Consider the following 17912-nt stretch of genomic DNA (forward strand, 5'->3'; position numbering starts at 1 on the left):
TGCACATGGTTTCTGTGACTAACAGTCAAGATAATTCACCCACGATGTTTGTACTTTGATAAGATATGCAAATACCCATTTACGTGTTAACCACACAATAAAACGGAACTGAAAGTGCCACTGGAAGAAATGTGCAGTGAAATGTGTTGATAAAGAAGTAACACACTGCTGGACATCACATGACCAAAAGTAGAACGTACAGGGTAAATGGTAGGACTCTGAAAAGTGCAGTTGAACAGAGGGATCTGGGAATACAGGTACAGAATTCCCTAAAAGTGACATCACAGGTGGATAGGGTCGTAAAGAGTGCTTTTGGTACATTGGCCTTTATAAATCGGAGTATTGAGTATAAAAGTTGGAGCGTTATGGTAAGGTTATATAAGGCATTGGTGAGGCCGAATTTAGAGTATTGTGTACAGTTTTGGTCACCTAGTTACAGGAAGGATATAAATAAGGTAGAAAGAGTGCAGAGAAGGTTCATGAGGATGTTGCCAGGACTTGAGAAGCTGAGTTACAGAGAGAGATTGAATAGGTTAGGACTTTATTCCCTGGAGCATAGAAGAATGAGGGGCGATTTGATAGAGGTGTATAAGATTTTAATGGGTATAGATAGAGTGAATGCAAGCCGGCTTTTTCCACAGAGGCTAGGGGAGAAAAAAAACCAGAGGGCAAGGGGTAAGGGTGAAAGGAGAAAAGTTTAAAGGGAATTGGAAAAATGCTAGAATCTGTCATCAAAGAAGAAATAGCGAGACACCTAGAAAAGAATGGACGGTTTGATCAAGCAGACGCAACACGGATTCATGACGGGGAAGTCGTGTTTAATGAATTTATTATATTTCTATGAGGATGTGACTAGTGCGGTAGACAGAGGGGAACCGATGGATGTGGTGTTTTTAGATTTTCAGAAGGCGTTTGATAAGCTGCCTCACAAAAGGTTACTGCAAAAGGTTAGGGTGCACGGAGTTGGGGTAAGGTGTTAGTGTGGATAGAGGATTGGTTGTCTAATAGGAAGCAGAGAGTTGGAATCAATGGGTGCTATTCTCATTGGCAGTTGGTGACTAGTGGAGTGCCGCGCCGCAGGGATCGGTGCTGGGGCCTCAACTGTTTACCATTTACATAGACGATCTGGAGGAGGGGGCTCAGCGTAGGATAACAAAATTTGCTGATGACACGAAGATGAGTGGAAAAGCAAATTGCGTGGAAGGCGCGGAAAGTCTGCAGAGAGATCTGGATAGGCTGAGTGAGTGGGCAAGGACCTGGCAGATGGAGTATAATGTTAGCAAATGTGAGGTTATCCACTTTGGTAGAAATAATAGTAGGAGGGATTATTATTTAAAGGGCGAAAAGCTGCAGCACGCTATGATGCAGAGGGACCTGGGGGGTCCTTGTGCACGAATCGCAAAAACCCAGTCTGCAGGTGCAGCAGGTGATCAAGAAGGCGAATGGAATGTTGGCCTTTATAGCGAGGGGGGTAGAATATAAAAGCAAGGAGGTCTTGCTGCAACTGTACAGGGTACAGGTGAGGTTGCAACTGGAGTACTGTGTGCAGTTTTGGTTGCTGCATTTGCGAAAGGATATATTGGCCTTGGAGGGAGTGCAGAGAAGGTTCACTAGGCTGATACCAGAGATGAGGAGGTTAGCCTATGAGGAGAGACTGAGTAGACTGGGTCTGTACTCGTTGGAATTTAGAAGGCTGAGGGGGATCTTACAGAGACGTATAAGATAATGAAGGGGCTAGATAGGGTAGAGGTAGAGAGATTATTCCCACTTAGAAAGGATAGCAGGACTAGAGGGCATGGCCTCAAAATAAGGGGGGGGGGGGTGGTGCAGTTTAGATCGGAGTTGAGGAGGAACTTCTTCACTCAAAGGGTGGTGAGTCTCTGGAATTCTCTGCCCGTTGAAGTGGTGGAGGCTACCCCGCTGAATATATTTAAGTCACGGATAGATAGGTTTCTGATAGACAAGGGAATTAAGGGTTATGGGGAGAAAGCGGGAAAGTGGAACTGATCCACTTCAGATCAGCCATGATCATGTTGAATGGCGGGGCAGGCTCGAAGGGCTAGACGGCCTACTCCTGCTCCTATTTCTTATGTTCTTATGAATATTAGGGGGGGCTTCTTCTTGCAGAGAGTGGTAGGAGTGTGGAATTAGCTGCCGGATAAAGTGATAAATGTGAGGTCACTTTTAACATTTAAGAAAAGCTTGGACGGGTTCATGGATGAGAGGGGTGTGGAGGGATATGGTCCAAGTGCAGGTCAATGGGACTAGGCAAAAAAATGGTTCAGCACAGACAAGAAGGGCCAAAAGGCCTGTTTCTGAGCTGTTATTTTCTATGGTTCTATATGCTTTTGTGATGCACGCTAATTATGTGCTGTTAACAGGTTTATCAACATATGGAAAATTCTAAGGTGTGAGGATGCTTTTTTCAAATTCTTTGATGGGACGTGGGTGTCACTGAAATGGCCAGCATTGCCCATTCCCAAATACCCTTGAGCAGAGAGAGACTTGGGGGGTCATTTCTGGGAGCAGTTACGAGTCAATCACATTGCTGTGGACTTGTAGTGGCATGTAGGCCAGACCAGTAAAGGACATCAGATTTCCTACTTTGAAACAAATTAGTGAACTGGCTGGGTTTTTACAACAATCGATGGTAGTTTCATGGTGGTTTGTGCAAGGGGGAGATCCAAGGCAAGGGTCCAGGAGGTTATGTTGCCTGCCAGTGCCAAGGTTTGAGACATCTGCTCTAGGCTGGATCCAGATGTCACACTCCCTGTAGCAACAATGACATAGATAGGATTAAGGAACAAGTCCTGTTTAAAAAATTTGAGCATCTAGGGGCTAAATTCAAAACTAGAACCTCAAAAGATAATAATCTCTAAAATATCACCTAAGTAACAAGCCAATTGGTATAGATTAAGAAAGATTAGACAGTTGAATACATGGCTCAAAGATTGGTGTGGGAGAAATGTGTTTCGATTCATGGGGTACTGTGGAAAGTGGGAGTGCCATCATTGGGGCAGTCTTCGCTTGGGACCAGTGTTCTGGTGAGTCATAAAACTAGGGCAATAGAGAGGAAGATGCAACAAATTAAGGGGAGATGCCCAAGTCAAGAAAACAAGGTAGTAATATGGGTAATGAAAATCAAAGCATGGTAGGAAGGAACAGAGTGTAGAAACTTTAGCCTCATCTGTTGGCACACTAAGTTTGCAAAAGTAGTAAAAACTAAAAGACACTGTCGCGAAATACGCAGAACAAAACAGATGGTGGAATAGAAATAAATAAGTATGATCTGACAGCTCAAAGGCTTGGACCTGAATATTCAAGGCTACATGACATTTTGGAAGGGTGAAGAAAAGATAGCTCTGTTCATTAAGAATGACATCCGTACAGTAGAGAGAGATGACTTTACTTCTGGAGATCAAGATTTAGGGATAGAGATAAGAAATAGCAAAGGTAAGAAGTCACTTGTACAGCTAAGTTTATTGGTCCCTGAACAGTAACGAGACAATGAGACAAGGATGTATAGGAAGTAATACTGGGAGGCTTGTGATAAATAATCACGGGTGATTTTGATCTACACAACAGATTGAACAAATAATGGCAAATGAGTGGAAGAAGATTTCAGTGTTTACAGGATTTCTTAGAGCAGCACATTCTACTGCCAACCAGAGAGCAGACTATTCTAGACTGAGGTAATATATAATGAAGCAGAATTAACAAATGTCTTAATAGTAATCATGCCCCTAGGTAGCAGTGATCACAAACATGATTAAATTTCTTGTTCAGTTTGAGGCAGAGAGGACTAAATCCAAGACTAGTGTTTTGAACTGAAATAAGGGCAATTTTGCGAGCAAGTGGACAGATCTATCTAAGATGAACTGGGAAATTAGGTTAAGGGATGGACCAGTAAAATTGTAGTTGAAGGTATTTAAGGGATATTTCATAACAGTCAGCAAGATACATTACAGGGAGAAAGAAAGACTGGAGTTGAAGGGTGTACCACCCTGAGTTAACTAAGGAAGTTAAAGACAGTATCAAGAAAAAGCATATAACTCCTTGAAGATTAGCGGCAGGTCAGAAGATTGTAGAGAATATAAAGAACAATAAAGAATGACTAAACAAATGATAAATAGGAGAAATTAGAGGATGAGAAAATGCTAGCTCGAACTATTGTATGTCCCTTAGACATGAAACAAATCAAGCTTTTTTGCAGATTTAAAAATGAACTTTGCTGAACCAAAGGATGGCTACTGCCAGTCACCTGATGCCCAGAATTGTAAAGTGACATTTTATGGATTCTACTGGATATGCTGCTCATAGCCTACCTGAGACTGTCAAGATTGATTCCAAAAAGTAATTACTGAAAGGAATTGGGGATTATTTGCATCTTTATAAGCTTGCCCCTCCAAAGGAATTGAAGTCACCAAAACAGTAGCTGCCTGGAACTGGGTCAATGGGGATGACTCTTTCAGAGGCTGATGAGTCGGACATTATAAGTCACAAAAGTCAGATTCAGACACACATCCCCTTATGAAATTATGGGCAAGGAGATCACATGACAAGGAAAGGCAAATTTAGAATAAGGGTAACCTGCTGACTGAACTCCAACCTGCCCAAGTTAGACAGCAGGACTCCAGGCTGACCAAGCAACCTGCAGCAAACCCTCCTCAAAGCAAGTTTATCTGGAAGCCACTGGTCTGCCTAGCCAGCAGTGGCCATATTTTTGAATATCAACTCATCTAATTGTGTTGCCATTGCCTTTAAAGGAATTCTGCACTTCTCCATTCAGCCAGGAATTCACCAGAACTGGAACTTGTGAAGAAACCCCCTCTGGATTTGGACTTCCTAAACTCTGGAAATCACAGGAACTGATATTCATTTTTTGTGGTTCCTTTTACTGTTAAGTTGTTCTTGGTTGTAAAATCCCCCTCCTATCCTTTGACCGAATGTTGTATGTGTGAAGTTGTACTCATTTCCCAGGTTTGAATATTTGAAGGAATAAATTCCTGATTTAATCTGAAGAGAATTTTCTTGGAGTCACTTTAAAAATTAACTACATAAACAAGAGGTTTCTGGAATAAACAGCACAGCCTATTTTTACAACAAGGGACATCTCTGCTTATGGACAGATGGCGAGGGGATAAAAAAGTTCAGTTTTACTTCTCTCTCTTACCTGTAACAAATAGTAAAGATGGTAAGGAGTTTCCATAAGTATTTAAAAAGGGAAAAAAAATAAAGTGAACCTTGGTCCTCAAGAGTGGATCTGGGAATTAATAATGTGAAAGACGGAAATGACAGATCCATTCAGCAGATATGTTGTTCTGTCTTAACTGTAGAAGACATAAACCCAAAAATAATTGAAAATCAAGATGTGAAAAGGAGGGAGGAACTTAAAGCAATTACAATCACCAGGGAAAAGACGCTGTGAAAATTATGCAATTAACTGACAAGCCCCCAGGTCCTGAAAACAAAAGAGAAATTGCTGGAAAATCTCAGCAGGTCTGGCAGTCTCTATAAGGAGAGAAAAGAACTTACGTTGAGAGTCCAGATGACCCTGTGTCAAAACCTTTTGATAAAGCTTTGACAAAGGGTCATCTGGACTTGGAACATCAGCTCTTTTCTCTCCTTATAGATGCTGCCAGACCTGAGATTTTCCAGCATTTTCTGTTTTCATAGAAACCCTACAGTGCAGGAGGAGGCCATTTGGCCCACAATCCCACCCAGGCACTCCCTCATATACCTACATATTTTCCCCGCTACTCCCTCTGACCAATGCATCTCAACTCTAAGGGTCAATTTTTAGCATGGCCAATCAACCTAACCCACACATATTTGGACTGTGGGAGGAAATCAGAGCACCCAGAGGAAACCCACGCAGACTCGAGAACGTGCAAACTCAACACAGACAGTGACCCAAGCCGGGAATCAAACCCAGGTCCCTGGAGCTGTGAAGCATCAGTGCTAACATGCCGCCCTGTGATTTCAGATTCCAGAATCCACAGTAATTTGTTTTTATTTTATTTAATGGAATTCATTTTAGATGTCTTAAATGGCTGCTGAGATGATAAATGCATTGACTTCAAATTTTCCAAAATTCTCTAGATTCTGGAAAGCATCAGGTTAGAAAATAACAAATACAACTCCTCTATTCAAGAAAGGAAGGAAGGAAACAGAAAGCAGGAAAATATGACCAGTTCGTTTAACATAGGGAAAATACCACAATCTGCTACTAAGGCACTGCTATATTTTAATACAAGTCAAGCAGAGTCAAAATAGTTTTGTGAAAGGGAAATTGTGTTTGACTAATTTATTAGAATTATTTAAGGCAGTAACAAGCAATGTGGATAAAGCAAAGCCTATAGATGTAACTTGAATTTCCAGATGGTACTGGGCAAGCAGTCACAGCACATGTTACTATCCAAAATAAGAGCTCACAAAGTAGAGAATGGCATATCAGCATGGATAGTTGATTGGTTAGTTAACAGGAACAAAAGTAGGAAGAAATGCGCCATTTTCAGGCTGGCAAGAAGTGGAATGCCACAGGAATTAGTGCTGTGGGCTCAACTATTTATAATCTAAATCAATTCTTGGATGAGGGGATGGAATGTACCCTTGCTAAATTTGCTGATGACGCAAAGATAGGTAGGAGAGGAGAAAAACAGGATCTGCAAAACAATGCAACTAGATTAGGAATGTAACTAAATTAGAAGTGTAACTAGGTTAAGTGAATGGTTAAAAACATGGCAGATGGAGTGCAATATTGGAAAATGTGAGCTTGTCCACTCTGGCTGGAAGAATAGAAAAGCAGCATATTATTCAAACTGAGGTGTGTGCAAAACCCTGTGGTACAGAGGGATCTAGGAGTCCTTACTCATGAATCATAAAAAAAATCTAGGTACGTAAGTGATTAAAAAGGCAATTAAATGATGCCATTTATTGCAAGGGAAATGGAATACGTTGAGAAATCTTGTTACAGTTAGATAAGATGTTGGTGGGACTAGAGTACTGTGTACAGTTTTGATCTCTTTTTTGAGAAAGAATATAGTTGTATTAGAAGCAGTTCAGAGGTTCAAGCAAAATATTGCCGATACTAGAATCTGAAACAAAAACAGAAAATGCTGGAAAATCTCCGCAGGTCTGACAGCATTTGTGAAGAGAGAATACAGCCAATGTTGAGTCAGGATGACCCTTTGTGTGCAGAGAAAGTTCACTTGACTGATTCCTGTGGTGAAAGGGTTGTCTTATGAGGAATGGTTGGACCTGTATCCATTGGAGTTTAAAACAATGAGAGGTCATCTAATTGAAACATTGAAGATCTAGAGGGGATTTGACAGGTTGGATGTTGAAAGAATGTTTCACCTTGAGGGAAAGCTAGAACTAGGGGACATAGTTTAAAATAAGGATCTCCAATTTAAGACAGAAATGAGGAGATTCTTACGTCTCAAATGGTGGTTAGAGCAGTGGACGCTGGATCATTGAATATTTAAAGTTGAGTTGGATAGAATCTTGACTGACAAGGGAATCAAAGGGGGTAAACAGGAAGTAAGAAGCATAATCAGATCAGCTATAAACTTATCAAATGGCAGAGCAGGGTTGAGGGGCCAAATGGTACTCTCAAATGCTTGAGGTGATGTTTCATAAAGCAAACTTGACTAGAAGAGGAATGCAGCATTCATCACATGAATGCTATGTTATAGAGTGAAACTTGATATAGCACCTTTAATGTAGTCACGTGTCCCGTGCTGCTTCACAGGAGCATTTCCAGAAAAAAATCTGACATCAAACCATGAGGAGTTGTTAGAACAAATGACCAAAAGTCATGACCAAAGAGGTAGGCTTTAATGAACATCCTAAATGAAGGAAAATAAGTGGAGAGGCAGAGAGGTTAAGGGAGGGAATTCAGAGTTTGGGGCCTTGACAGCTGGAGGCTTGGCCATCAATGATGAAACAAGTAGCATAATGCTGTGAAGTGTATTTTTGTATAATAGTTCTGCTTCTGTTCCTCTGATCACCCATTTGAAAGGTTGGATTTGAAAGGTTGGCACATGTTCCAAATCCTAACAGCTCTTATCTTTAACAAATATGCAATTGTGGAATCAAAACAATCATGTAGTAAACATGCTGCAGTCATTCAGATTTGAAATGTTAGCTCTATTCTCTCTCCACAGATGCTGTCAGACCTCCTGAGATTTTCCAGCATTTTCTGTTTGTGTCATTAGCCTACTAATTAAATGAAAACACTCTGCTGAGAGATGGGCAGAAGTTACAAGGAGGAAAAATATAATAACCTAAAGAGTAAACACTTGCAAAAAATGTCATACAGATTCAATTAAACAAGATACACGCAGACCTCAATAACTTGAAGCTGCACCAAGCTTCAACTAATGTCAAGTGTGAAGCCAAGATCTGTCCATTTAAAAACACTAAATTGACGTTAAGCATTTATGGTCACACAAAAGACTCCTGGCTGATTCTGTAGCGAACGACTGCTGGAGTTGGCTTCTGTGCAACAAAACGAGATACTATTACAGGGCAAACCCAAGTACAAGAGAAATGCTAGTGACAGGTGCCACAAATTTTAAATATCAACCAATTAATGGCTCAAACAGTATATTGGTGTTAGTCAAAGAGAGCTCTAGGCTTCAGATTGACAATTGGCAGAGTATTGATCCAACCATGACACGGAATTCAACTCGGAAATCAGGGCATCTGATGAATAGGTTGCAACGGATCAATCTTGGTGCAGCACAACTGTGCTCCTCGTGGGGTTTCAGCCCAAGCCAAACTACTCTCTGATTTGCAGGTGGTGATGAAGTTACAAAGAAGAACACAAGAAAGTGAAAAAAGTAACTAAAAGCAGGAATAAATGTGTTGCCAGCAGACATTAGAAATGTGGGAAAGGGCATCTTGGTGTGAAGTCATGATCAAAGACCCTGTCAATGTTTCACACCTTCGGCTGACACATAACAAATGGGCAATTCAATAAGGTACAGGAGCAGTGAAACAAATTATATACTGAACTGCGTCTGTCAGTCAGGCTGTAACACTTCTTCATTATAAGATGCCAGTCGGGAACAAATCACAGAACTGCACTGTAAAAATAATTCAGTTAAAATGATTTAAAAATGGTCTCAGAGCAAAAAGCTGCAGTTGATAATTTCCCTGTTAATAAATCTGCAATTATGATAAATCCAGCAGGAATTTTGTAACTAGTTTAATATCTCCAAATATCATTTCACACTTTCCTGCCTACATAAATGTCCAAAACCCTTTAGCTTGCTGACTCAGAAAGTCTAAATTAGCAGTTGGCGATCAACTGACATACGTTATTGGAAACTTTACATGCTTCATGGTGCGAGAATTAAAAATGAAGTCATGATACAAAAGAAATATACTGAGATCAAAAGAAAAATTAGGGAATAAAGAAAGAAGCACAATGTGTCAAATGGCTTCTTTCACAGTGCAGTAGCATTTTGTATTGAGGGCGGACAGAGTGATGTTGAGAGTAGAGATGAAGGCGGCACAGAGAAGAGCAAAGAGGGAGGCAGAGAGCAATCAAATGTGCTGAAGGAAAAACAGGTTCAGGACACAGACAATGTGACAGCAAGACAAGCACAGGGATAGAAAAAAATGATATTGGGATATGGATGAACAGAATACTCATTCAATAAGAAATAAATTATGACATAACAGATATCGTAAAACACCAAAATAGACAATAATAGCAAAAAGAAAAATAAATTGATAGACAGAAATCAAGGAAGAGATGGAAAGACTGCAGGGTACAGACACAATGGCATTGCAATAAAGGCACTGATAGAAAAAGCAGGTGACTTAGAAACATTTACAACACATGGTGAGAGAAACAGACACAGTAACACACGTCTGTGGGCATTCAAGGATCAAGCCACAGATACTGAAAGAGAAAGAACAATGATTGAGATAATAGGATAAGGATTGGGGAAACTCTGCACATCATTAAATATTCTCTCAATAAACATCTTCAAACAAAGAGACATGGATTTCACAATGACACAATGAGAAAGGCACATGGTTTGGGCCAAGAGGGCTCGCTGTGAGTAAAGTCACAGAAGATCCACCCTCCCGCACCTTTCTAACCCAACTCCATCTGACTCTGTGCTTGCAGCTAAATTTGTGCACCTGAGTCAAGTGTGCAGAGTTGGGAAAATTCTTAATAGTGCAAACCCAACTCAGGAGGAAGTTTACCAAACGGTCAGATTTTCGTTCCAGGTGGGGGTGCTAACTGGAGGCAGGCAAGCTTCTTCCAGAAAGGGCGAAGGGACAAGAGCAGATGCAGATTGTTTAAAACTCCCACCTTGGTGACTCTGTCTCAGTTATAATAAAGATGAAATTAAAAAAAAGCTCTCTAGCCCTCACCCACTCCCCATTCATACCAACTCATGCCCACCCCCCACACCCACCCCCAACCAAACCTCTTTCCATGCCAACTCACCCAGTATCAATGACAGGCAGGCCTCCAAAGCCATGCTGGGATGAAATGAAGTTTTTCTTTTTTGTTTACAGACTTCAGTATATAACTAAAACACATTGATAAGAGCAATTTCAAGACAGTTAGATCTCTTCAAAATTTAATCCTTTATATAAACAATCATTTGTATTCATAGCCCCGTGAAGACATCTCAACTCTTTGTAACTACTTGCAGCTGTTGATCAAACTTTGAACAGACAGCCCTGTGATACCGAAGGGCTGTAGAAGCAGTCGAGGAGAAATAATGCTATAATGACAGTATTCAGACTTGTATCAACAAGTAACAATTCTTTTCAACTGCAGGCTGGCTGTTTTCTTTCAAAGTATGAAGGGCAAGGGATTTAAATAACTTGACAACTCTTTTTTTAAAGCACACATTCATGTATACTTCTAATAAGCCCAAAAGATTCCTGACCTCTTATAGAACTCTGGTAGGTTTAGACCTTTTCCTCAAATACTTAAAGGCCATGAGTTATGCTTCAGAGACCTGGGTGACCAAAATTGCTTCAGTTTGAAGGCAGCTGCACTTTCCTGGTCCAGTTCACCCAATATTTCCCCATATCACAATCCTGCCATCCCCAAAATCAGTCTGGTGAACCTTTGCTGCACTCCCTCTGTGGCAAGTACATCCTTCCTTATATAAAGGGACCAAAACTACACACAATACCCCAGGTGCAGTCTCACCAAAGACCCTGTACAGCTCCAGCAAGACAGCTTTGCTTCTATACTCAAGTTTTCTTGCAATGAAGGCCAAACACAGTGTTTGCCTTCCAAACTGTGTTTGCTGTCCTGCCCTCTTGCTTTTAGTGTTGGTATCCAGACCATGTCATTTATTTATTGGTTTGCTCCATCAGATGTCTATTCTGGAAGACTCCGATATCTGCTGTCACTTCTCTAATACTCCAGTGCCCATCACTTCACTGGAATTTGCATTTACAATGTCACCTTGCCCTTACTGAAACTGAATCCAGTTAATTGAAATCTTTAAGCACATAAGAACATAAGAACATAAGAAATAGGAGCAGGAGTAGGCCATCTAGCCCTTCGAGCCTGCCCTGCCATTCAGTAAGATCATGGCTGATCTGTCGAGGCTCAGTTCCACTTTCCCGCCCTCTCCCCATAACCCTTAATCCCCTCTCTTATCAAGAACCCATCAACCCGCTTCTTAAAAATATTTAGCGAGGCAGCCTCCACCACTTCAACGGGCAGAGAATTCCAGAGATTCACCACCCTTTGAGTGAAGAAGTTCCTCCTCAACTCCGTTCTAAACCGCCTCCCCTTTATCTTGAGGCTGTGCCCCCTAGTCCTACTGTCTTTTTTGAGCGGGAAGAGTCTCTCCACCTCTATCCTATCCATCCCATTCATCATCTTATACGTCTCAATGAGATCTCCCCTCATTCTTCTAAACTCTAACGAGTACAAGCCTAGTTTATTAAGCAGATGGGGTGAAATTGTGTGTTGGGATTTCACGTGGGTTATTTTAAACCTACAACAAACGGTCTTTTTGTCTAGGATATATGGCACAGAAACAGGTGACTGAACTCAACCAATGCCATCTAATTTCCATAAAATTCAACTATGTGTGTGTGAATGAAACACTTAGTGGGCTGTAGTAGTTTATTTTTTATTGTATGTGGTGCTTTCATTGCTCTGCATACTGAAGGAAAGCTATATTTATGTGATCCAAAATAATCTGACAGTTTGCAGAATGTTTCGGGTTATAGGCAGTCCTACTTTGTTTGAAACAAGGACTTCTGATTAAGAGTCAGCAGCATTATAGCCTTGTCCTTCAATAATCTATTTTATTAAATATTATAAATGTTCGGTGGCCTTCCATTTTGATGACTGAATTGAAACTTACCACAATTGCTCAATAGTTTCTAGGGGATTCTGTCACAGTAAATGTCAAACTTGAAGCAGTGAAATTAATACAAATCCCATCATTGCAGGTCTCCAAAATATAAAAAACACATCTACTGCTTGGGGTTCTTCTAATAATCAGTCACAATAGACACACTTCCATGTCACATCTACTGGGTCTCTGGATGACACCTAGAGTTGGCTAGATTCTGTATGTTGATAATAGTCTGCATTTGGATAAAAACTAAATTCGTCTGAAGACATGCGCTTCACAGCAAGTCAGAGTGCTGGATCCATAGAGCTTTCTGCAACCATGTTTTTCTTTCCACTGGATTTCCTGGCGGTGAGCAGACAGCTGACCCAGCCTTTGAGATTGACAGATGGGAAAATCACACTGGGCAACGTTAACAACAGTTTACCATGGTAGCTTACACGCCCATGTCTTCTGCTCCAATTACTTCAATGTCTGAAGCAATTGAAAGATCATAAATGCTAAAAACATCACTGCATACATGGCTACGGACCAAGTGCTGGAAGATGGGATTGATGACTGGTGCAGAGATGGTGGGCCAAAGGGCCTTTTGTCTGTGCTGTAAAACTCTGACTCTAATAAAGTAAAAACCTACAGATTTATCCTGACTCTGAACACAATTGAACAAAACACAAGTTAAGTGGAAATTCTGCATTGACTTATTCTGTATGGTTATTTGTAGTGAAATAACTCCGCCTACCACTGACCTTACTCTGTGTGCTCCTTCATCAATTTTGAAAAGATTGGATCACAACATGATGTGTGGCTCAGAGAATGAGGAACTTCTATTGTTACACTGCTAGATTACACTATGTAGATGTAATTAGGCACTGGACACACACACAAGTGCACAACATCACAGACCCCGCCACCGCTTCAGGTTGTTATTGCAAGGGGCTTGTGAAAAAGGCACTCTTTTTTTGGCGATATGCCAGCCGATAAAGCATTAGTTGAGAGAAAAAACTTAAAAGGCAAAAAAGAACCAGCATCTTTAATAATAAAGGAAACAAAGAAGGATGGGGATGGCAGAAGGGATGCTTTTGAAGTTTGTAACATTATTCATTAAATTCATATTGCGCACATAAAAGAGAATAAGGTCATTAACAAAGTGCAAATTAAAATCATAGTTCGTTCAGTCATACACCACATATATAAAAAAAAATTTTATATATTGTGTATTTATATATAGTTCTGTTGCAACTAAATAAAAAAAATGGCCTTTGCTTTCTCTACACAGGCATTTAGTGCGATGTGCAACTCTGATTTATGGACTTTCAAGTATTGTTTTCCCCGATCAAAGGTAAAATCCGTTTGCCAAATTTACTTTTTACTGCTTTATTTGTCAAAAGATCAATATGCAATTGCAGTTTGATCACTTGTATTACATAAGAACATTCATTGATAACCACATGTTGTAAATATGACTGCTCACACTTTGATGTAATTCCACAGATTCATCCTTATATAATCACTCATGCACACTCAATACAACTGAGCCCAAGGCACCATGGAATATCCAAATAAGTCACACACCTGATGAAGAAGCAGCACTCCGAAAGCTCGTGATTCCAAATAAACCTGTTGGACTTTAACCTGGTGTTGTGAGATTTCTTACTGTGCCTACCCCAATCCAACGCCAGCATCTCCATCTCAAGTTTCCCTCAAACAGCTTAAGTAGCTGACCAAGCGTAAATTAGCAGGTCTCAAACCAAAAGAAAAAGGTCCAGCTTTTCAGTCAACCGTTAGTCCAAATCTCCAGGATCATGCTGGGCGTATTAAAGTTCTCAAAGACTATCTCAAACTAAATTGGTATTATTCAATCTCTTTTGTACTACAGGCTGCAAATTTAGAACAAATGAGCAAAGATGTATTTGGTACAGGCTTTTGAGAGTTTTCCATTGTTACCTGTTCTCAAGTCCCCCTCTACATGCATATTCCCATTCTGCTTCAGTGGGCAGTCGTTTCCCTGCCCAAGTACAATACGCCACAGCGTTGTTCCATGAGACATGTAGGACTGGGTGATCCATCCTGAAACATAGCAAAATACATTACAATAGATAACTTCATGCAGCATTCTACCACAAGTGAGTTGCAGCCACCACATATTGCCATGGGTCATTTGTACCAAAACATTTCACAGCTAAAGGGTTGGCCCTCTCAATTATCCTCAAATCAGGAATTGCACAAACTAGGTTGTGGGACTAGTAATCCTCTGTATTAACATTTCAGGTAATGCAAATTTGAATCCTATTTTGACAGTTTGAGATTTAAAAAAAAAATTGGTTTACAACATGGTTTGAAGTAAAAGGCTGAGTTTTTAGTAAAAGTCAACAGTGAAGCTAGTAGATTATTGTAAAGAGCCAGTTGATTCATTTGCTGTATTTGGAGAAGAAAACCTGCTAATCCAATCTGGTCTACACGCGACTCCAGTTCCACAGCAATGTGGTTGATTCTCAAAAGTTGACTGAAGAACCCCATGCAAATCACTGGATTACGTCAAACGGCTACAGCCAACCACAGATGAGAAGGGTGTGGTCAGAACCATGTTAAGATCCCAATCTTCCTGTTGCTTGCTATTTTAACTCAGCACCTTGCTCTCAAGCCAACACCAACATGTCTGTCCTTGGCTTATGCTGTGCTCCACTGAAGCTGGCACAAACTGGAGGAGCTGCAGCTCATCTTCTGATGGTGTATGTTGCAGACCTTGGGACTCAATGTCAAGTTTGGCAACTTTAGATTTTGACTTTTCTCTTCCATCTTAAACATCCCTTTCCTCTTTAAAATATTCCACAGATGTACTGTTTCAATGCAAAACACCCTCTCACATCAGGCCATCTTTGAGTGCTCTTAAACTTTTTTATTCATTTGTGGGACAAGAGCATCGCTGGCTGGCCAGCATTTATTGCCCATCCCCAGGTGCCTTTGGAGGGCAGTTGAGAGTCAACCACAATACTGTGGCTCTGGAGTCACACATAGGCCAGACCAAGTTTGGACAGCAGAATTCTTTCCGACAATGGTTTCATGGTCATCAGTAGATTCTTAATCCATATTTTTTTTATTGAAATCAAATTCCACCATCTGCCATGATGGGACTTGAACTCAGGTCCACAGAACATTAGCTGAAATTCTGGATTATAGTCCAGCGATAGTATAACAAGGCCGTTGCCTCCCGTACTTTTGTTACAGTTTATTTAGCTCTAACTTTCTTCTTCCTTTCAATTCTGACAAAAAGACCCAGACTTGAAACATTAATGATTCCTGATGGATGTTGGCAGTTTTGAGTTGTTCTGACTTCCTCTGTACTTGTTTCAAATATTAACCCTCCTCACCTTGTAAAGCTTAAAATCTGCATGGAATACACTGAGATTAATCTATCAAGAAATCCTACTAAAATAATTAAAACGCTATATTAGCTTCCATATAGGTCAGAAAACCATGTAATTGATTTACACAGCAACTGTGACTTTATTGTAACCTTATTTATCATTAAGAATGAAACAAGGCAACTCAGTACGTTTCCGTGAGCGAGCAGAGGCCCATACCATTGCATTAATAAACAGTATTTCTATTATTAACAGAGAAAATGCATGATTAAATAGTGTTAATGACTTTACTGAAGAGCAATTTCTCTTCAAGTGATAAAAGGATCTTGAAGAATGTGACCTTTGCAGATTACCAGCCATCAATGCATATGGATCTCAGTACACCATTGTTGGAACATACCCAAAGACTTTAGGCAAAAAAGGTGTTAACAGATTTTCCAACAATTATTACTGCCCACAGATGGGAAGTTGGATGGACGGAAATAGAAAAAGAAAATTCAACTGCAGCCGAGTACAAAAGCCGTTGCAGATTTTGATACGTGATATAAATAACCCACTGGGTGCATCACCCAAATTTAAAAAGGGAACTCCTTGCTGACAACAAGCCGCTGTGATTTTCTTGTAGTTCAACGTTACATCAGTAGCAATGGGAGTCAGAAATGAAGACAGAGAGACAACCAATTGTTTGACAGCCCAAATTTTCTATTCCAATCAACAATGGAAATCTATGCATCTTGACTCAGTTTACTTGATACAGCCAAGTATCAAGTGCAGACGAAGGCTTCAGTCGTACAAATGCCTTACATTCCCCTCGAGCATTTGCAGATTTTTGTAGCTTACTATAAACATGACTGAGGGCAAATGGTGTAGTCGCAAATGCTTGCTGTTTCTGCAGATCCTTTTATGGATTGTGATGTTCTTGTAAATTAGTCTTGATTTTTTTTTAAAAAGGGTCAAAGTTCAGAAGCTAGTGAGAAGCTTCTAATTTATTCAGACAAGGCGGAATGGGGTTGGGGGGAGGGGGGAAGAAGAGGATCAGCTGACAAGGGGTGGAGATCAAAGCTGAACATTCTAACATCTCCCAACGTAAAGAAGTTGCGATTGAAGTGTGATGTTTAAACATACAAGAATGCTCACTGATTTACAAGGCTCGGAAGAGCAAATACATTCAAATCACTGCCAAGTTGCTTCCCTGACTGACAGAAAACTACTTCAGAAGTCAGATCATGTAAAGTATACATAGTTTCAGTAACATCCTAAAATGCATTTCATGATTAAATGAGCCACCTCACACAAATCTGCCTATTTCAATTCACAGATTCCAGAACATTTCTTGGCAAACTCCTCATGCATTTAAATACATTTTCAACCCCATTGTGGCCCCCACAACTTTTGGATTTTTGACAATGCGCTTGCTAAGGTTATAAATTGCCTATCCCAAAAAAAGTATTTTCTAATGTGCATACACTGGACTCCTGGTGAAACTCCACTTGGTATTTTAACAAAACGTTTGGTAAAACAGACATGCACAGAAGTCCTGGCTCAGCATGGTGTAACAACTCCAATTTGTTTAATTGTTTTAACTATTTTCGACTGTGCACTCTCTTCCGTTTTCACGAGAGGTGCAAGCGGTACAAATGATGCATTGGGCCTGTCAAAATGGGCAGTGCTCATGTCAAAGTAGATCTGATCCCATTTCAATTTAAAACAAAAAAAAAATCTCTTTATATTTTTTCCACAGCCACCAGGTGCCCTGCGGAACACTTTCTTCAGGATAGAATATTTAGAATAAAGACAAATGCCATACTGTTTGAGAACTAACATGGATTTTGTTTTCTCACAAACTTCTGACTTGGGTCTAATTTTCACAAACTTGAGAACCAACCAGACAAGGTAACCCGGGGAACTAGAATTTCCTGGAATAGAGAAGGGCGGCACGGTGGCACAGTAAGCACTGCTGCTTTACCGTGCCAGGGCCTGGGATCAATTCCGGCTTCGGGTCACTATTGGCGTGGAGTTTGCACATTCTCCCTGTGTCTATGTGGGTTTCCTCCCACAGTCCAAAGATGTTCAGGTTGGGTTGATTGGCCATGCTAAATTAACCCTAGTGTCAGGGGGATTAGGAGGGTTAATCTGTGGGGTTATGGAAATAGGGCCTGGATGGGATTGTGGTCAATGCAGACTCGGT

At 40.5% G+C, this 17912-nt stretch overlaps 2 protein-coding genes across 4 annotated transcripts in view; one reads left to right on the top strand and one right to left on the bottom strand.

The window, feature by feature from the left end:
* itpr1a (inositol 1,4,5-trisphosphate receptor, type 1a) overlaps window positions 1-17912 on the top strand; it is a 516106-nt gene that overhangs the window by 103868 nt on the left and 394326 nt on the right. For all 3 annotated transcript variants that reach the window (XR_013886032.1, XR_013886033.1, XM_080184007.1), the window contains exon 3: window positions 13639-13701. The gene's annotated coding sequence lies outside the window, so the exon portion shown is untranslated. The remainder of the gene's footprint in view (window positions 1-13638; window positions 13702-17912) is intronic.
* Window positions 1-17912, bottom strand: part of sumf1 (sulfatase modifying factor 1) — a 133779-nt gene that overhangs the window by 63940 nt on the left and 51927 nt on the right. The window contains exon 5 of the mRNA XM_080184022.1: window positions 14307-14429. Coding sequence (XP_080040148.1) covers window positions 14307-14429 — 123 coding nt within the window. The remainder of the gene's footprint in view (window positions 1-14306; window positions 14430-17912) is intronic.

The sequence above is a fragment of the Carcharhinus amblyrhynchos genome, chromosome 3, assembly GCF_965287045.1.
Source record: "Carcharhinus amblyrhynchos chromosome 3, sCarAmb.v2.hapA, whole genome shotgun sequence".
NCBI lineage: Eukaryota > Metazoa > Chordata > Chondrichthyes > Carcharhiniformes > Carcharhinidae > Carcharhinus > Carcharhinus amblyrhynchos.